The following is a 21,470-nucleotide window of genomic DNA, read 5'->3' as shown; positions in this document are numbered from 1 at the left end:
GGTTCCTTATTTCTTTTGGCCATGGGTCTGCTGTTGAACTGGGCAACAGTTGGGAACAAAATAGCTGTGGGGCATCACTGGGGTTTCTTTGGAGTTGAAAGGGTGGGCCAGGTGTTAACAAGGTCAGATTTTCATTTCATTTCATTTTTTCCTCTGAGCAAACAACTCTTTGACAACACCCACGTTGACACAAAGCAGCATGGAAGCCCATCTCTCTGAAACCACTGGCACAAAATAACCCGAAATGCGCCAGCCACAGCTTTTCACGGCACCCACAAGACACACTGATGTACAAGAGACTCTTCCAGCCTTGGAGTCATGAGTGGGGGAAGCAGAGAAAGGGCTTCTTGTTGGCATGACTCGCCTGGCACTTTGAGGATGCTGACGCTCGCTGGGCTGCGGTCTCTTTCCACCGGGCTCCTCTGTAGGCCTTCAGGAGTTCAACACAGGTTAAAAGCCAGTGTGTGGTTTTGGCACCACACAGCTTTCTAAATAAGCTCCTAATGCTAAAGCAACATGCTTCAGAATCTATGATTGGCCTTTTGATGCTGTATTCGCCCGAAGGTTCTAAATTAATCTTCAAAGCCCGCAACATGTGTACAGTGGGTATCTTGTGCATCCATGGAATTTGGATGCCTCTTGAGGCCCTTCCAAAACCGCTAGGGACTCATTAATTAAAAAACAGCTATGTGTGTGTTTGCCTATAAGTGGGACTGGACAGGGAAGATGTAGGATTAGGCCCCACCTTAGGGGGCAGGTTGGGGGGGGGTGCATCCAGGAATGAGAGAGGAATTGCCTGAAATTGGATTGCGAAACAAACTCGCCTGATTCGATCCAGGCAGATCTTGATGATCTTGATGATCCAGGCAGATCCTGCTCTTGTAATCCAAAGCCCATGGCAGCAACAAGCCATGTGGCCCCTGGGATTGACCTGTGCTGGAGCTTTTCTAAGAAATGGTTAAAAGGATAGAGGGAGCACTGCAGCCCTCAAGTCGCCTTACAAGTACTTTAATTTTAATGTTAATTTTTTTAAATTAACATTTTATCTTGAAATGCAGGTGTCTGGTCATCTGAAAAAATTCTAACAACTGCTATATGTAATCCACTACCTTTTTTTTATTTAATTAAGTTTCAGATAAATGCAACGTAACATATACAGCCCTGAATCCCCATTCCACAGATAGTGCAGCATATCATCTCCATAAGAAACAGTTCAAGTCCAGGTGACCATCAAATGAAAGTGTCTTTTCATATGAGATGCTGGTGCTCTGCAACTATGTTCTTTTGCCACTGCAGTCTAATAAGCACTATTTATTTATTCTTAACTCGTAATGTCCAAGAAATCCAGATTCTGTACTTGGAAAAGTTATGCATATTGAACAATATTTCATGATTTCCGCATAATGTATAATAGAATGCTATTTTGCACAATTTTTTCAGCCTTGATAGTCACAACAGGCCCATCTTATTCAGCCACCTCTCTGGTGTTGGCGGTTTACAGGTGATATAATTCACCACATACTTTCAGGTATATGCATTAGGGCTCAGCGATATATCAATATATTGTCCAAAACCTGTTTGAAGTCCGTATTGTAATATCTGTTTCATAATTTTTGACCTGGCAATATATTGTGAATCGTGATTGTGTGTGTGTGTGTGTGTGTGTGTGTGTGCGCTATGCAAAAATCACAATGCGGGGAAAACTGTGAAGCCAGCCAATGCCTCTACATAGCTCCATCCTTATTTCAGACATCGTGATATACTGGTATATCGTGATGTTTAGCTGGTGATCTATCACAACGTTGAAAACCAGATATCGCCCAGCCCTAAATAAGACATGAGAATTAAAGTTAAGATTAACAGGAAGCCAAATCTTTTGCTCTGTCCTCTGCACTCCTGTTGAATCCTGGCATACACAGAACACCGGCTCTAACTTTGCATGAAGAGGTGAAAGTTGGTCTTCGTGAACTCCTGATGGATGGTATCAAGCAAGGTGTCGGAATCCTGCATCACCTTTGGCAGGATTGGTTGCCCAGTCAAGAAACTCTGCTCTGGTGTGTATGTGAAACTGAAAGTGCTGGAATAAATCAAGCCGTCATTCCTTAACAGTAGGAGAGGGACAGTGATGGGGTATCTCAGCCACCTCCAGTCATGGCTGAACGCAGAGATATCAGGAACAACGCATACTAAAGTCTTGGGACTCCTAAGGAGGAAAAGAATGCACAACACAAGAAAAATGGGGTTTCTTCTTCCTCCCCGCAGTGACTCAAAGGGTTACATTGGAGTCCCTTCCAGACAGCCCATTTCACTGAGCATTCATCCTGATTTGCAGGGAAGTTACCGTATTTTTTGCACCATAACACTCACTTTTTTCCTCCTAGAAAGTAAGGGGAAATGTCTGTGCATGTTATGGAACGAATGCCTGCGGGGGGGGGGGGGATCTGCTGCAGTCGTGAGCAGAGGATCCATGGTTCCCCTTCCTTCCCTCCTCCGTGGTTACAAAGCATGGATCCACATGGATCCTCAGGATTTTTGCATTGGGCTACTCCAAACTCACTGTCAGATCACATGTCTGTGGCCACAGCATGAACCACAAAAATCATATATCCACTATTTCGTTTAGAATATTTTTTTTCTTGTTTTCCTCCTCTAAAAACTACGTGCGTGTTATGGTCTGGTGCGTGTTATAGAGCGAAAAATACGGTATATGATGCCCATTGTTTATTGAACATTTGTTTGGATTTGTTTGTGGGGAAGTTATACGACACCACACGCAGCAATTACCCCACACTTTCCAGTACATCTTCCATGCAAAGACTTCTGCAAGAACAAGGGGGCTTTCTCCCTCCTCTCCTTGCATGCCCCATTCTCCCCAGATTGGCTTGGGTGGCGGTCAGGAAAATCCCTGGAACAGCACACAGGGAGAGGAGAAATGCTTGCGCTGATGGAGCGATCTGCTTAGCGCTATGCTGAATTCCTCCCTGTGAGTTTACAGCAAGTATACACTTGTTGAATATAACGTGTGAACGCCCCACTTGTCTGGAACATGCCCAAAGAATAGCGGCTGCAAAACGGCCCAGCTTAACATACCTTGTCTGCACAACAGATTGTCTCTCTGCTTTACCTGTACATGGTCTCGGCTTCCACATCGCCAAACCAAACCTTCAGGTTTGCATGCAAGTACTCTCCCTGTACTTCTAGCATCGCCACGTCTCCTCCACCTGCCAGCTGTGAGAAGCAGACCCAGTCGCAGGGAGAAAAGGTTACACACATCTCATCATGAAGTTAGAGCACAGCCTCGCCTCCCTCTTCCCCTTCCACCTTCTGACATTAAAGCAAGCACGGGAGATTCCAGACTGGCTGCTTAATCGAGCATTCCTGCTGATATATTTGGACAAAATTGTGTGGCGGCTATGCAATGTCGCCTGTTCCTTGAGCAATCATACTGATAAGGTGGTGTGGAGGTTACATGACATCACTAGCTTGTTATCTCACATTTGCAACGTAAATTCCTGGGACATTTCTTATCTGACATAGGGCCTATAAAACAGCGGTCTTCATATTAAGAGGACTGAAAATAGGCAACAGCCTTCCATCCAACATTTGTTAATCTGAGTGACGTAGAGGCTGCAGAAGAGCAGGTGGTGTCAATATACAGTGGTACCTTGGTAGTCAAACGGAATCCGTTCCAGAAGTCCGTTTGACTTCCAAAAATGTTTGAAGGAAAAACTAAACAAGAGATTTAGGCGGAAATCCTACATCCATTTACTGGGGAGTAACCTTCTCACATAATCTTCCAATTGGCTGCAGGAGCTTTCTGCACCCAATCGGAAGCCACAGAAGCTGTGCCAGACATTTGAGTTCCAAAGAACATTCGCAAACCAGAACACTCACTCCCAGGTTTGTGGCATTCAGGAGCCAAAACGTTCAAGTCACAAGGCGTTCGGGATCTAAGGTACAACTGTAGTTCATTTATAAATCACAAGTTTACTGTTTTCAACTCGTCTTCCCTTCTCAAAGAGGCTTCCATATTGCATACCCAAGTTTACACACTTGTAAAAAGGTAAAGGTAAAGGTACCCCTGACCATTAGGTCCAGTCGTGGACGATTCTGGGGTTGTGCGCTCATCTAACTCCATAGGCCGAGGGAGCCGGCGTTTGTCTGCAGACAGCTTCTGGGTGATGTGGCCAGTATGACTAAGCTGCTTCTGGCGAACCAGAGCAGCGCATGGAAACGCCGTTTACCTTCCCGCCGGAGTGGTACCTATTTATCTTCTTGCACTTTGACGTGCTTTCAAACTGCTAGGTGGGCAGGAGCTGGGACCGAGCAACGGGAGCTCACCCCGTCGTGGGGATTCGAACTGCCGACTTTCCGATCGGCAAGCCCTAGGCTCTGTGGTTTAGACCACAGCGCCACCCGCGTCCCTTGTAGTCTACATTAAGTCAGCCAGAAGAATTGCTATCTTCCAATTTCAGTCAGAATGACAAACCAGATGAGAAGCCCCCTGGCACCCATCAGCATGCACTGAAAGAGTGAAAGAAGTGCACCTTCTGAGTATCCTGAGCATGGGAAGATGGGTGTGTGATTTAATCTCCTCCAAGTAATCACGAGTAGCATCCCAGGAAATGGGGATAATTCCGTATTTCATTAAAGCAGGTTAGCCAAAGTTTCTGCCAGATTTTTCTCTCTTCTTCACAAAGCAAAAGAACTCGACTCACCTCCAGGGCTGTGATGAGAGGGACCGGGCTCACAGGATCCTGAATGCCAGTGAGGCAGTCACTGAATGTGTATTCTGTGGTTTCCGTCCCAATGATGGTCCAGCAAGAGCTGTCGTTCAGCAGCTCCCGGTTCACTTCCTTCGGACATGGTGATGCCTGTTGGAACCATCAACAACCTCACTGGGTACTTAGAAAAGAGGAGTTGAACTAAGTCCTAGTTCATGCTACCTGAACAGTGTGGTTGTGGTCAACTTTCTACTTGGAATTGTTAAGGATCGCATTGGCAGTTCCCACATCAGTGCTGGTGACCCCCCCCCCTCCAGGAGGCATTTCTGATGTGGGGGTTTTATGTTTGTGGCACTCCCAAGAGCTCATGGCACAGTCTATTTTTCAGTCTTTAAGGTGCCATGTTGGGTTTAGTGTATTAGATTAACAAGACTAGCCATCTGGAAACTGTTCCAATTTCAGATGCTGCTGAAGTGATCGTCGGGACAGGTGGGCGACCCTGCTCACCTGTCAGAGTGGCCCATAGAGAGTTGGCTGCTTCTGGATCCAGTTCTCCCAACCAGATCCAGTTCTGGTGTATACAATGCTAAGTGAAGTGGACCAATGGGCTGGCTCAATGAAAGGCAGGTTCCTACATTCGTACAAATGTTGCTGGACTCCAACTCCTATCAGCCCCAGCTAGAATGTCTAATGGTTAGGGGTTGTGGGAGTTGTTGTCCAACACTATATTTGTGGACAGAGAAATAGGGATTTCCAAAAAAAAAAAAAAAATCCAAGGGGAAGAGAAATTCTCCAACAGTTTCTCAATCCAGGGGTCACTCACCATTAGCAACAGCAGTGACAAAGGTATTTTCTAAGCATTTTCCCACCACCCTGCTGCAAGTAGCAACACCACCAGCACTGGCAGCAGCCAGGCCACCATTTTGCATCTTCCGCAATGTCTGGGACTTGTCATTATTTGGGGCACTGGATGTAGGAATGGCAACCGCCACGAAAATGGTTGAGAATGTTCACAGAAAATTCTGCAAAATTCTGTCGTCTTTTTCTCAGGGGCTTTGAAAATTCCAAAAGTTTCTCCCCCTTCTTGCTACTAAAAAACGGAATTTTGAAATGATTTCAGCTCTGCTCTAGCCCTGTGGCATAGATTCCAAATTAAATAATACAGCAATATTTTGATACAGCTGGGGTGGAGGGTATCTCACTTGACCCCCCAGTTCTGCCCGCCATCCCTCCTACCTGGAACTGAACCACTTTCTCTGTGGAGAGACTGAGGTACATCCGGTCAGTGCCATGCAGCTGGAACGCACATTTATGCAGCTGGGAGACAGGTTCGTTCACATCCAACATCACTGATTGCTTAGCAACTTTCCGAATGACCTGGGGAGATGAATATACGCCTGGATTAACAGCAGCTCGGGGGACGGGGGACGGGACCCTTCATGTTTTTTATTCTGGTATTGTCCTTAGGATACTGCTCTATTGAATTATCAGGATGGGGCTAGAAGGTTATCTCCAGGTTTTGCTGTACGGTTCTCAGTTCAAAAGACGCATAAAATGTGCATAAAAATTGTACTTTAGTGCACAACACATATTTTGTGGAATATGACATTAAGCGTAATATGGATTTTCATGAAGGGTGTTTTTGTTTTTTTAATTGCAGATTGAATGCTGAACCTGGATGGAATGTATTTAGGACATGGACTACATAGGATGTGAAACGGACATGATGGGCTGAAAATATACTAATTGGTGGAATGTGGCAACCATACCAAATTCCTGGGGAGGGAGAGGAGCTAGAAGAGGAGGTAACCATCGCAAAATCTGGGTGAGGCACAAGATGCACGGCATAGTGTATTGAATTTCAGATAATGCAAGAGAGAGAGAAGGTTAAGATGGATTCTTGGTTTTTGCCTTCCAGTTGACTGCCAGTCCTTACCAGAGGGGGCAGGGCCATGCCGGTGGCTGTGCAGATGAGGCGAATGGTGGAACCATAGTGAATGTATCCTTCTCGCAGGGGGAACTCACCCTGGGACTCACCCGCTTGATATAAACAAGGATGGGAGAAAAGAAAAGAAGAAAAAGTGAGAAAAAGGTGAAAAGCTAAATGCAAAGGGCAAGAAGGGGGGACTTAACAGGAGTGCCTTATTTGACAAAATGTTTTAAGACAGGGGTGGGGAACCTCAGGCTTGGGGGCTGAGTGCCGCCCTCCAGACCTTTTTGTCTGGCCCCCAGGCTATGCCCCCTCCCCAGGCCACACCCCTTCTTCCAAGGCTCCACCCCTCACTGGCCCTGCCCCATGGCCTCCTTGAATACTATTGCCTGGCTGCAAAGCATCCTTGAGCTGCGATAATGCCTTTTGCTTGCCTAGATGGAGGGGTGTGGGAGTGTGTAAACCTCTGGCACTTGTGTCCCTGGAATGTAGCCTATTGTACAATGGTAAGAGTTCCACCTGTTTCTCCTCCCTCTTTTGTTTATGGTCCCGCCCACCTTTGGCCTGTGGCCCTCAGAATGCTGCTTTTGAGGCATGTGGCCCTTGAGCTGAAACACATTCCCTATCCCTGTTTTAAGGCAATCCCATTGACATGGACTCACTTGCAGTACCCAGACAGCAATCACAAAACAGTGTCTCCTTCCAAACCATATTTTATCCTTTCACAAAACTGTCATCCCTTGGTCATTTTAACTCTTATGCAGCAGTCCACCCTGGCCCCAAACATATTTATAACTTCAACAGGGACGTTACAACGGATGCTAATTTTCCTAGTTTGATGAATTGCCAAGCCTTAATTAGCCGTTTTTATTTTGGGCTAGGTTGCACCCACTCTTGGGCACAGTGCCACCAAATGTTGCAATGCCACTGGCTGGGAGGTCAGAACCACCAACGTCCCCACATTATTAGTGATTAAAAATGAGCATGTCGTTAGCAAGCCTCACCCAGATGAAGTGTAAAGGCTGCCCACTGCCTGGCGCTTGCTGTGAAGGCGCCACCCTCAAACGAAAGATACCGGGTGCTAACAGTCTGGGAGCGCAGGCGGTTGAAGAGGGAGACCTTGGACCCGGACAGAATGCACACTGCGGGGTGGCAGGGGGACAGGAAGGAGAGCATCAGGGAAGAGATTGATGTAAATGGCTAAGTCCAGGTTCAATGCTCCAGCCCTGTACATGCTTACAGATGAATAGGCCCATGAACACAGTGAGATTCGTGCAAGGAGTCAACATGTGCAGGATTCAGGGAAGCTGTTGCTGAAGACTCCACTTCTGCAACCCCAGATATTTTGTCCTACGGTAGCATTTTCCTCCTTTGCTCTGTCAGGGGCTGGACTGAGAAGGAATGGTGGGAGCCGCCGCCCCCCTTCTCCTGAACCTTCCCAAGGGCAGGAGGACAGCATTGATTTAGAACAGTGGTTTGCAGAGGGGCATAGTCCTGAGGGGGAAAGCTTGGAGATACTGGGTGAGGAACAGCTAGAAGAGGAAACACCAGGAGAGAGACAGCTTGCAGATTCAGTGTCTTTGGACAGCATTCCTGACCCCCCTTTGCCTAGGACTAGATGGGCTTTGAGGGTGATAGAACAGAGATCGCAACGGCAACAAGCTCAGATTACCCGACGTAGGAGTGACATAGATTAATGGGGATGGAGGGGGTGAGATATGCATTCCTTTGTCTCTCGCTGTGATTATTAAAGAAACTAACTGGTAAGAACACTCCTTTCTGATTAATTACTGCCACTGGGGGAGGGATCCGATTCCTGAAGCTGACACATTCTTGCTTTAACATAGGAAGCTGCCTAATATCAGGTCAGAATATTTGTCCATCTTTTCTTCAGGGGTGGGAACCTCAGGCTTGATGGCTGATGGTGGCCTCTCCAGGCCTCTCCATCTGACTCTTGGAACTCTCCCCAGGCCACACCTCTCAACAGCCCTGCTTCACACCTTCCTTGAGAGTTTTTGCCTGGCTGGAATGTGTCCCTGAGCTCTAATAATGCCACTTGCTTTTCTGGATGGCATACCTGCCAACGTTTCTCCGCTGAAAACAGGAACGCCCTATTCTGCTGTTGTTGTTGTTGTTGTTGTTGGTGATGATGATGTTTTACTATTTATCCCCCCCCCCATACGACTGGGTTGCCTCAGTCACTCTGGGTGGCCTCTAACATATGTAATAAAACATTAAACATTAAAAAATGCTTCCCTATACAGTGGTACCTCGGGTTACAGACACTTCAGGTTACAGACTCCGCTAACCCAGAAATAGTACCTCGGGTTAAGAACTTTGCTTCAGGATGAGAACAGAAATTGCGTGGCGGCAGCACAGCGGCAATGGGAGGCCCCATTAGCTAAAGTGGTGCTTCAGGTTAAGAACAGTTTCAGGTTAAGAACGGACCTCCAGAACAAATTAAGTTCTTAACCCGAGGTACCACTGTACAGGTTTGCCTTCAGATGGCATGGGGGTCAGATAACTCCACACCCTCCGACATTTCTTTGATGAAAATAGGGACACCCAAAGGAAAAGCTGGACATTCTGGGTTGAAACCGGGCAGCTTCTGTAAATCCGGGACTGTCCCTGGAAAACAGGGACACTTGGAGGGTCTGGGATGGAGGATACAGAGTAAGTGTGGAAGCTAGCCTACTGAACAAAGGAACATGATACATTGGTTGCTCTGCTCACTTTTGTCTTTGGCCTTCCTACCCGGCACATGGCCCTCAGAAGACTGCCCAGAAGAAGACGTGGCCCTTGAGCTGAGAAAGGTTCCCCACCTCTGGACTACTCTTACTTATTGGTAGCAGCCATCTAGGATCTCAGATTCAGGGTCTGAACCAGCTTCTCCCCTCTGCTCCTTTTAAGCATGTGCTCTACCTCCACGCTATGCCTCCTTCCTAGCCTGTTGCGTTACCTTCTCCAACTACAACCAGTCTACCATCCTATCTTGCGGCTTCCTGGCAAGGTGGCTGCCTCCAAAGACACAAGGAAGGCTCCTTCCGCTGGCACCCAGGAGCCCATGTCCACTTACAGTCTGTATTCTTCAGGGATTGCTTCTTCTGGGAGGGCTTGGAGATCACCTTGATCAGCTTGCTGTGGAACGTGCCGATCTCCAGCCCGTTGCTGAAGAAGAGATTGACGACCAGCCGGAAGTGCTTCCTCTTGTCTGAGTCTGAAATGTACAGAGCTTTGGCACAGCTGAACACCTGCATCAAAGAGGGGGATTGTTATGGCTACAATCCTGTACACCAGTGGTTCTCAAAGGGTGGAAGAGGCTTGTTTATACTTATATTTTGGAAACGATGCATGTTCTTGTGTAGCTGCATTGCTTTATACTTTCTGGACATCCCATGATCAAATTATAAATCAGTTCTGTTCTATGTTATAAATCAAGCAGTGCTAGCAGTTGCTTCTTTTTGTTTTCTAATGCATTTCTTATCAATAAAAAACCCCACTGTTTTTTTTATCCTGAAAGTAGGGACCAGAGGAAAAAAAGCTTGAGGACCACACTTACCTTGGTGTAAAGTCCATTGTACTCAAAACTTACAGGTAGGCACAAACATGATCGAACTGTTAGCGTCTTCAAAGTGCAGTACAGGAAAGCAGTACTTTAACAGCAACTGTGTAAATTGGATTACAAGCCATCTTGCTTTGATAGAGAGATTAGGTTATACAACCCCCGGAAAAAAGCAGCAATATTTTAACAAGATGAAAGGAAGGGATGGTAGGGGAAAGGAACCTTCCAAGCAAGAAATACAAAGAAATGCAAGGCATCGTTTTTGTCTCCAGGACCAATGAGCAGGAAAACAAACTGGCCTTCTCAGGGAATCGCATCAGCGTGAACTATCACTAGCTCGGCTTGTCACCAGCAAGAATGAAATGTGGGACGAAGCAACTCTCAGCAGAACTCATAATGGTCACCATTCACAGCCCTTTGAGGTTCATTTAAAGGGGAATGTGATTAGAGATGTTATTACAGGTGGGATGAAAAACTTGGGGATGGGGAAGGCTTTATTTACTTTGGGGTTAGGGAAATCCAAATGGAAAATTAATGTTCACGTGCAATTGGCTGTGCACAGCACAAGGAATCTCCTAGGTTTACAGTTCCCAGTCATCTTGGCGCTCCCTCTCCCTCTCCCTCTCTTCTGATAGGCTTTGCATTCACAATGAGTTAAGCATTGCAGAGACAAAGGTCCCTTCTGTAGCCTTCTTGGCCCTTCTCCTGGTCCCAGCATTCTTCCAAGGCTGGAGATAATGCCACAGACATTTTGGTTCTATAAAAAGGTGCCAAGCTATCGCTCCCGCTCTTGATCTTTTGGGACCATTTAGGGGTTTCTTTCACCGCTTATCTGCCAACGAAAGAAGGTACTTTCGCTTGGCAGCGAGCAATATCTATGTTCACCAGCAGAAACCTACAGCTTTGCAAGCTGCGTAATCCCTGGCAGATCACCAACCACAGAAAACCAGCTGTGGAAGGACAAAGGCAGTGATGAAGGCAGATGGGTTCCTTTGAAGCTCCGGAGAGTCTGGTTTTCTTTCTGGAGGCCACATGCAAGAGGATAGTGATGTGAAGGAGTAAACAAAACTGACTTTTAGGGAGGAAGAAACTGTGGATGCTGCAGAAGAAGGCAGAGGAGAACCAATACATTTGATCAAGTCCTCTGGAAAATGGTCAACATTTGAGCATTTTTATGTGGATACCTGTAGCTATCCTTCGGGAGGCGGTGGACTCTTCTTCATTTGAGGTTTATTAAGCAGAATTTGGATGGCCATCTGAAATTAATGCTTTAGCTGAGATTCCTGAATTGCAGAGGGTTAGACTAGATGACCCCTGGGGTCGCTTTGAACTCCACAATTTTATTATTCTACCTGCATGATGCATGAATTGGTGAACTCACAGTTGTCTCATTCACACTTATTTTAAGGTGCGCGCCTAAAGCATCTTCAGTGTACAGCAAAACGGTGTGAAGGGAGCGGTGTGCAAAAATGTAAGGTGCCAGGCACTGAAGTATACATGTTAAACTTTTGAAAATTCAATAAAAAATTTTTTAACAACAACAAAAAGTAAGGCCCTTTCTCTGTTAGCTCATGTGATTGATCGACTGAACTAAGCTGTTGGCATCTGCCGTGGTTTGCGTGGGAAGTGAATTGCCATCTCTTCCTCCTAGTGGGAGGCTCCTGTCCTAGGGCCCTGACATTTTGTAGGCTAGTCTCTATGTCATCTGACATATGTGCCCTTGCGGCACATGCCAGCCTGTAGCATGATGCTAGACTAGACTTCATCCAAGGGCAGTGTGCCTGTCCGGGGGAAGGCTTCCTGCAAGTTTCCGTTACAGGAACGCAAAAGACATTTGAGCAAACCAAAGGCCTTTTAGTCTCTCAAGCAATAGTCCCCTGAGGGATCATTCTCCTATCAAGACTTTACGATCCAAGATGGGTGTTGGCTCTTCCTGCTCAAGGCACTAGCTGATCTCCCTAGAGACTTAATTCCCCTACACCAAGCCCAGTATTTCATTCGCCTCTTGGCTGAGGCCATGTTTAAGATGTCACGATGCTTGTTTATCCAATGGCAAAGGAGTGGTAATGGGAAATCACTTGGTGTTCCAATAACATCACACGTTTATTTTTAGGAATGGACCCCATATCCTTTTAATCTGGTGGCTATATTTTGGTGGCTTGGCTCCAAAGTGGCTCCACAGCTCATATAGAATCAGAACTGGGAAGGATGGTAAATACGAGCACTGTGTCGAAATTTCACAACATTCAGATTTCATATTGGATTGTGGCACTGCTTTTTCTTCCTATCTGTATGCAATGGTACGCAGTACCACCATCTTTTTTGCGTGGGGGGGGGGACGAAGCAGGAGGGCTCTTGGACTCCATTGGAACATTGTGTCTCCTTCCCTAAGCTGGGCAAACACTTCCAGGGCTTGGAGGAAGGAGGAGTGAGCCTGTGTCCCGGCAGTCTGTAGGACTGTATGTATAACCCTGTGTGGCATGCATCGTCTGTTCTGTAACGCCAATGATGGATTCTCTCCCAATGCAAACACCAGCTTCAGAGGAGGGATTTTTATCAAAACCACAGAAGGGGATTTGCAGTTTTAAAAAGAAACAAAGCTTACTCCTGTCAAACTGGCAAAAATGTATAGAACAAGTGCTAATAAGTGGTGGAAGTGTAAAGAGAAAGAAGGTATGTTTTACCACATGTGGTGGAATTGTAAAATAATTAAAAGTTATTGGGAAATGACATATGATGAACCGAAGAAGATGTTTAAAATAACCTTTGTTAAAAAACCAGAAGCTTTTCTGTTGGGTGTAATAGGACAGGAACTACAAAAAGAAGGAAGAAGTTGTTTTTGTAAGCTACAACGGCGGCTTGGATTCTACTAGCCCAAAAATGGAAGGACGACAAGATACCAATGAAAGAAGAATGGCAAGTCAAGCTTATGGAATCTGCAGAAATGGCAAAACTGACGGAAAGAACCAGAGACAATGATAATGAAGAATTTTTAAAAGACTGGGAACCTTTTATGTTGTATTTACAGAAATACTGTAAAGATATGGACTCACTAGCAGGGTTTGATTAAACACAAGTAAGAAAATAAGAAAAAAGGTTAAGTAAGGATAACATGGAATGAAATTGACTATAAGATGTAATCATGAAGGAAAATTTGATATAAAACTGATAAGAAAATAAGAGTATTAAGATATAGGATTATAAAAATAAGGTAATAAATAAGCAGAAGTAGTAAATATTTAAAGAACCAGAAGGGGAAGTTGAGGGAACTCATGGGGGTAGGGGTGGTTCTTTTTCTTTTATATGACAAGTGTTATATTGTGTTGTTTGATTGAATATAAAACTGTAAAAATCCAATAAAATCTTTTCAAAAACCCAAAAAATACCAATAAAGTTTGCTCGTTCAATGAGACTGCCAACAACCTGGCAGCATTAGGGAAGGAAAAAGAAGGTATTCAAGGGTATTATATTAGAGACCAGTGACTTTTGATGTCCCCTCTCCTTTCCATACCAGCTTGTCATTAGAACTTACAACTAAAAACTTGAACTGGAGTTTGCCTATTTCCTCCTCCCTTCCTGTTCATTTTCCTTTTGTGCCTTGCCTCTTAAAATTGTAAGCATCAGGGCAGGGAGTTGGGTGTTTTTTAAAAAAAATAATAATCTGATCTGGGAGCCTTATCTGGCTGAGGAGTAGAATTTATAAAACACAAACAAACAAACAAACAACAAATAAATGGATTCTAACTGCCATTGCATGGCAGATGGAAAGGCCCAACTTCTAACTCACTGGCAGTCCCAGTGAGGATCACATTGGCTGGGTTGTATGATGTGTGGTATACCTTATCTGATTCTGATCCCTGCTAATCTATACCTTTCATGCACATCGGCCATCATGATGACATAGTGCCAAGTTGCACAAGTTATAGACCTTGCCTTTCTCCCTGTGCACAGTGGAACCCTGTGAATGGCTGTACACATAACACCACCTGCTGGTTTTGGATGACTGTACCTGAGTCCTTGGCTCAAACAATCCCCTTTGAGCTCTGTTTTCTTGCAAAATGTCACTGTTTATGAGGCTTCGACTTGTTTGAACTCTCACTACAACTCCAGCCATGCTCCACATCTTTTTCCTCGGCATGTCTCAAGGCTGGCACTGATCAGTTGATAAGGTACAATTTCTAATATGTAATTGCCCTTGCGAGACGTGTAAGATTTCACTCTAAACTATAGTATTTAAAATACTGTAAAATACTGTAAAAGCAAACAGAGAAAAAGAATGGCATGTATAGGGCAGGGCAAAGAGGGCACAATCTAATGCATACCTACTCAGAAGTAAGCTCAGAGTTCAATGGGACTTATTCTCAGGTAACTGTATAGGACGGCAGGCTTAAAGCCAAATAGATTTAAGCAAGTGTTTCTTGTGGGTTAAATTCAGTATAAACTGAAGTCTCCCATTGAAAACAATGAATTTGACTGGGCCATGCCTCAAATCACTGCAAAAATCAGGAAACAGCATCCCCACTCTGCAAAAAAAGCAGCAGCAGTTTTAAAAAAGAATGAGCATAAATATGTTCAGTGCAAGGCACAAATTGTTATGTTTTGAGATCCATCATCATCATTATTTTTTTTAAGCGTGAGCTGGGTTTATTAAAAATACATATCATATCTGCCCTGAACAGATCCACCTTAGGAATATAGGGAGCTGCCATTGGTCTGTCTAGTTCAGATGGTCCATCTAGCTCAGATGTGGTCCATCTAGCTCAGATCTAGCTGAGATGAGATGTAGAGCAGATGTAGATCAGATGTGGTCCATCTAGCTCAGGTGTGTTTACAGTGACCTCAAGGGGCTCTCCAGGGTTTCAGACAAGGCTCTCTCCCAGCCCTACCTACAGATGTTGGAGATTGACCTGAGGCCTTCTGTGTGCAATGCAGATGTTCTACCACTGAGCCTTAATTTGCTGCTTACCTTGGAATCTAGCTGCTCCTCAAAGTTTAGCTTCTGGGTCTCCACGTGGCTGCTGCTTGTGCCATCGAGTCCTATATAGCCACATACTTTGGAACTGAAGTCTGTTGGATCTTTGGCAGGAGAAGGAAAGGAAGTGAAGCAGAGATCTCATGATGACCTCTAGGAAGCAGCAACATACGCAGAGTACCTCACTAGCGACACCTGATATGCAAAACCAACCCTGTCCACATGCTTGTTGATATTCTCAAAGAATTCTTTGTGGTCAGTTTTTATCTCCATCTAAAAAGAGGGTGTTGAAAAGAAATCATAGGAGCTCCTATGTTCCAGCATAACAGGGCTTGTTCACACTGGAGTTTACTGTGTGCTTGCAGCTGTTTGTGTTCCCATTTAATTTGCACAGTGTTCAAGAAATTAGCCTCAAACAGCAGTAATCTCATTGCTTTCCCCCTTGTAAATTCGGGTTCGCCTGATATGGGAAAAATATGACAAATTGGGTTCCACACTGCCCACGTGGGGTCGCAGATGCCCCCCCCCCGTGCTTTTGAGTGGGTGCCTCAATTGTCACTTTCTGCTCCTCCTCCTTCTATGCTTTCATTTCTCGTCTGGTTGTGCACTAGCCTATTTCCAGTATGCTCCTGGGCATAGGGATCTATATATTTCTTTTGATCCCTCTGATTTGCACAAAGCCAGAAAACTGCACAAGCACATTTACAATTGCTTGACTGGGTGCCTTTGCACACTTCTTGCCTGGGGATTTTTCTTAAAATTACCCCCCCCTCCAAGATGCACGTACAGCTATTTGTGTACATGCCCTGTTCACACTTAACTGACATAACGAAATCAAGAATTAGAAAGCATTATAATTCTATTATTTGAACGCAAAAGAGAAAGCCTGCAGGCAAGAACAGGGAAGATTGAAGTTGCTTCACATATACAAATTCCAAATACCTGCAGGTGTGGACTGCTCTGGTCTAATTTGAAGGAAGGGAAAGTGGATTAACAGGTAAATAATGTTCAAATGCAGACCCAGATCTCCCCTTTCAAAGCAATGCCGGTTTTTGTGTTATCACCTTCCTCTGCCCCTTGATGTGTCAGCAAATCCTGAGGCTGTAAAACTCTCCCTGTGGTCTGGACACATTTCCTGCAGTTGGCAGCCCAGCCTGAAGCCCAACTGCTCCATATTTTGTGGTGTTTTTACAGGCTGATAGTCGGGTGGTGGTGGGCTTCTCTGTAGCCACTGCAGTCAATAATCTGTCAAGTCTACTAGGAAGCAGAGGCCAAGGTAAACTTTGACCTAAGTAGACACATGTCCTGTTGATTCCCCTTGGTGTCCTATGGCAAAGAATGATCAAAAGGAGCAGGGACACCCTTAGGCTAAGAAAGGAGGTATCAACAGGGACTCTGCATAGCTCCAGATGAAAAACATAGTTGCATGGCGTGAGAACATAGTGGTGGCTCAGTTGAGAATGGGTGGCATTGAGCATATAGTGCTTTTCAACATTCAAAGCGCCCCATGTGCATTATCTAGCTGCAATCTTTGCAAGAGCCCTGTGACTTGAGTAAATATTATTACACACACACACACACCCTATTGCAGATGGAAGCAACTGGGGCTGAGCTTGCCTAAGACACGTAGTGAGTTCAGGGCAGAGGTGAGATCCAAACTGGGCACCTACTGATTCTAAAGTAGGCACTTATTCATTCACTGGGGGCGGGGGGGGGGGGGAGGATCTACATCAACAAAAAAGAGAACAACAATTTGCCCATGATGGTGACTTTTATGTATACAGTAGATGCAAACTTAGAAATAATTACTATAATTTAAATAGAAATATAGTGGTATTTGGGGTTGGGCAGCTCAACTGCCCATCAAGGGACTCTGTCCCCCAAGTCCATTATCGCTCAGAGAAGAATTAATGGCAACAGCGGAGAAGACTTCAGATGACATATGCCATACCTTTCATTTCTTCCTTCTTCAACTTCCAGCCTGGTCCAGTCAGGTAAACGCAAGGCGGGGGGCAGAAAAACCTGAGAAGAAAAGAAAAAGTAAATGATTAAGCTAAGAACACTTCACTGACAAGAGTTGTGGTTTTCCCCTCCCCCCCCCCGGAGAATTGTGATACAAACTACATTGCCATTATTTTATAAAAAGATACAACGAAGGCTTGTACAAGGCAACATGCAGAAAAAAAAGGCAAGTGTGGAAATGTTTTTTTTTTTTTTTTTAGCAACAAAATGGGGCAGGGGTGGGACAAAAAAAAAGCAAACAAAGAGGGCCATATATTAATTCCTTTCCTAAATACATCCACAAGGTTAGAAAATATGAAGGGGCTGTTTAAACAGGTAAAATCGTTAGCAGGATTGGAATATCACTTGTAGGTGAATTCTGGACACAATGGAGATGTAAAAGATTTGGCTCATCTTAAAAGATGCAGGAGGAAATGATCAATAATAGGACCCACAAAGGGAGGATAGAAGTCCAGGAGATTCCTTGGAATCTTGTTTTTTTGATTTATGTTTGATATATCTCTAAGACGTTAATTTGAAAGACCAAATCAATAAACTAAATAAAATAAAATATGAAGGGGCACCTATAAATATAACTTTTCAGAAATCTTTTTTTCTTATTAATTTATATAAGATTTCATACCAAGATAGCATTGCTATGTATATTGTACAAGGATTTGTGTACAATATGCACACAGAATTCCTGTTACAACCTTCTGGATAACCAAATGATCACCAATATTAAAGAGCGGTGGAATGGGAAAAGGACTAAGCTGTCATGGTTCAATCTGGGACACACATGTTCCGATTCCTGATGAGCCATAACATTCGCAGGATAGCCTTGGACAGGTCATTACTTTGTATATGGAATTGTTTTTAATTGTTTCCAACATACGGAATTGTTCTCATTGTTCATGTTTTTACCAAATTACTTTCCATAGTGCTGAACAGGCACAGGGGTCTCTTGTTATGATCTGGGCTCCAGACATCAACATGGAGTAGCCACATCTATTAGAGGCACAGCAAGCTCAACATGACCTCCTACTGTGGAAGATGGTGGTGATTATATAGAGGGGAAAGCTCTCGTTTCTTCGCTTCTCCTTGAGCAGAGGGAGGACTTGTCCCTGTGACTGTCTCAGCCTGGAATGTGGAAGTTTCACAGGCTGGAAACAGAGTTTACATTCACAGCGAGATCCTTAGACCAACACAAATAAATTGAGGTCCAAAGGTTTGGAAACGTGTTTTCCTGTGTTTTATTTGGGTTTCCGCTGTCTTTAAACTCACGTGAATGGCTAGGATTCATGCTGCATTGGTAGTGCGTAAAAATGTTGGTAATAAAACACACCAGAATGGGTGGTTTTATACTCCGATGCCATAATAGTATTTTTTGAGGATGTTCATTACAGGACGGGGTCCCATCTGACTCATTTAGACTTTAGCCTAACAAGTTTAGGGCCAGTTCTTTTGAAGGATAGCTGTGTTTCAGTTCATGTTTTGTTACTAGAGGTACAAATTAGGGAGTTTTGCATTAAAATTCAAAACAAAGTAATAATAGCAATAATAGCAATAATTTATAATAATGATGGTTTATTTCTTGTATCCCACCTATCTGACTGGGTTACCCTAGCTACTCTGGGTGGTTTCCAACAAAATATAAAGGAACAAAACAAAACATCAAACATTAAAAGGTTCCTGAAACAGGGCTGCCTTCAGATGTCTATGAAAGGTCATATAAAACAATAATTTATCCTCCACTGCTAGTGGAAACAATTCAGGTTTCAACAACACAGTGTAATAAGTATTAAACAAGAACACGAGTTGGGGAATCTACCACAAATGTTATACATTGGCAACACTAGTGAATTCTGGCTCTATGCATTTCCTGGAAATGGTGATTCCACCAAAGAATCCTGTGAACTATAGTTTGCTATAGGTGATGGGAATTGTAGCTCCATGAGGAGGTAAACTACCACTTTCAGGATTCTTTGGGCGAAGCCACATGCCTTATATCAGTGGTGGCCAGACTTGGCCCTCTAGCTGTTTTTGGACTACAACTCCCATCATCCCTAGCTAACAGGACCAGTAGTCAGGGATGATGGGAATTGTAGTAGCAAAAACATCTGGAGGGCCAAGTTTGGCCACTGCTGCCTTATATGTTATAGTGTGGATGTGACCTAAGAAAGGGAATTGAATACCTTAGAAGGAGAGCTGGGTGTGCTTGAAAAACTACTGGAACACCATGAGACCCACAATTCATTTCACGTAGAGCACATATGCACACACATGACACCTGTTTAGTCTCTCTACTGTGGAGAGCCCCATTAAAATTCTGATTTTAACGGGAAGTTCAAGCTGATTTCCTACCTCTTTTCACTGCCATACGATTTCTGAGCGACTTTTGCATGGACTATCAGCACAGTCCGGTCAGATGGGAGCTGAAGGTACCTGCGCACTCCATTTCGGAGAGGGTCAGCTTGCTCTGGATTGGATCTACATTGGAGGCAGCAGAGTAGAACCACAGGTATAAGTAAAGGGAGCTCAGGTCTATCATTGAAAAGCCAGAACACATGATCAGCAGCCTTATGTATCACACTGATTACTGGATTCCTCCACTGGCCTGTGATATTGTGCCATTCAGCAACATACATGTCTCTCTTTCTCTAGGTACACTTCCATAGTGTGAAATAACAAGGTGGTATAACACAATAATTTATTATAGTGTCCAACAGCCCAGGATAAATTATTTCTTTGATTCAGCCCTTAAATTCCAGACGTGGTTATATAAACCTCCTATTGCATGTTGAATAACATATCTTGGCAAAAATAGAAGAATAATAGCTGAATTGTACTCTATTAAATGAGAATCTCTTTAAGATGGCTCATCTACCAAGGATGTACTTTGGTAAGGAAACATAAATCCAACAGGAAAGAACACTGTTCTTTGCAACATCCAACAATGTTATTAAGCCACCCGAAGGCTTCGGCCAACTGGTTTGTTATCTCCTCTTATTGTTTTGCTCAGTCCCCTGTCTCCTCTGCCCTTTTCCCAGGTTCCAGGTTCCTTGTCTGTTTTCTACTCCCTTTCTCAGCCATCTTTTCCTCTGGGCTTCCTTCTCCTTAACTGTCCTATCTCCTGTGACCTACTTTCAGTCCTGTAACTTCCTCACAAACCACTTCTGTCCTTTGGGGCAGTGTGAGGCTTTATCCCAAGCAAAGCTGACAATCATGCTTGCCCTCACATAAACTGGACTGACAACAGGCTGACAATTCTCTACTCCTTGAAGATGAAACCTTTTGAATCCTGGACAATCCATACCAGGAGATTTACTGCAAAAGCACAAGATACCTTCCAAGAAAATGCCACGTCTGCAAAACTGTTGCCTTTACCCAGGTATGGCATTTTAAAACTGACAGCTGTGGTGTGGTGTGGTGGGTATATTTGAGGGTAGCAGGTTATGAAGAAGCTCAACATCGATCACATTTCTGCTGATATATATAGGAACTGGGACGCCTGGTGGTGGAAAAACTCTTCATGTTGCAGCTCGCTCTGGTACAGAGCCATAAGCACTGAAGTTTCTTTTGCCTGTCTATTTTATGCATGTGTGTTCATTGATGGAAGGAGGGGAAAGAAAGCCTGCAACAAGACTGCAATCCTGTAGATGCTTACCTGGGAGAAAACCTTGCTGGACACAATGGGACTTGCTTCCAAGTACTCATAAGCATGCACTTTGATCTGATAGGGCTTAGGAGCCTAAACGGCCAGCAGCTGGATAATTATGCAAGGACACAGAAATTGACTGAACTCTTTTTGGTATGTTTTGCAAATTACCCAGCATCTCAGCTCCTGTAATGACAGCTTTGATCCTAGCTCTATCTCTTTGCTGCATTCCTAGATCTCTGTGGCACCTGAACAGAATTCAGAAACAGCCCGTGCTTTATGAAAACAAAGCGTCTTAGAGTGGAGCGAATGAGAAGAGAAGACTCCCTGGAAAAGACCTTGATGTTGGGAAAGATTGAGGGCACAAGGAGAAGGGGACGACAGAGGATGAGATGGTTGGACAGTGTTCTTGAAGCTACCAGCATGAGTTTGACCAAACTGCGGGAGGCAGTGGAAGACAGGAGTGCCTGGGGTGCTCCGGTCCATGGGGTCACGAAGAGTCGGACACGACTAAACAACAACAACAATTGTGGAATAGGTTTTGGTGTACAAGAGTGGCATAATGTGTTATTCTAAGATGACAGGTGTAGGTACACACACACACACACACACACAGAGAGAGA

The 21,470-nt window shown here is 44.5% G+C and overlaps 1 protein-coding gene across 1 annotated transcript in view; it reads right to left on the bottom strand.

Annotated features, from left to right (window-relative positions):
* Positions 1-1,098: 1,098 nt before the first annotated feature.
* RBPJL (recombination signal binding protein for immunoglobulin kappa J region like) overlaps positions 1,099-21,470 on the bottom strand; it is a 41,158-nt gene continuing 20,786 nt past the window's right edge. Inside the window, exons 3-12 of the mRNA XM_081012432.1 lie at positions 19,554-19,679; positions 17,140-17,210; positions 15,183-15,292; positions 9,731-9,905; positions 7,659-7,796; positions 6,661-6,764; positions 5,961-6,101; positions 4,719-4,874; positions 3,125-3,228; positions 1,099-2,203 (exon numbers count right to left, since the gene is read on the bottom strand). Of these exons, the coding sequence (XP_080868558.1) occupies positions 1,930-2,203; positions 3,125-3,228; positions 4,719-4,874; positions 5,961-6,101; positions 6,661-6,764; positions 7,659-7,796; positions 9,731-9,905; positions 15,183-15,292; positions 17,140-17,210; positions 19,554-19,679 (1,399 nt within the window). The 3' untranslated portion in view covers positions 1,099-1,929. The remainder of the gene's footprint in view (positions 2,204-3,124; positions 3,229-4,718; positions 4,875-5,960; positions 6,102-6,660; positions 6,765-7,658; positions 7,797-9,730; positions 9,906-15,182; positions 15,293-17,139; positions 17,211-19,553; positions 19,680-21,470) is intronic.

Source organism: Podarcis pityusensis (assembly GCF_964106645.2).
Source record: "Podarcis pityusensis genome assembly, chromosome: 6".
NCBI lineage: Eukaryota > Metazoa > Chordata > Lepidosauria > Squamata > Lacertidae > Podarcis > Podarcis pityusensis.
This window is presented reverse-complemented; position numbering and strand designations above follow the sequence as displayed.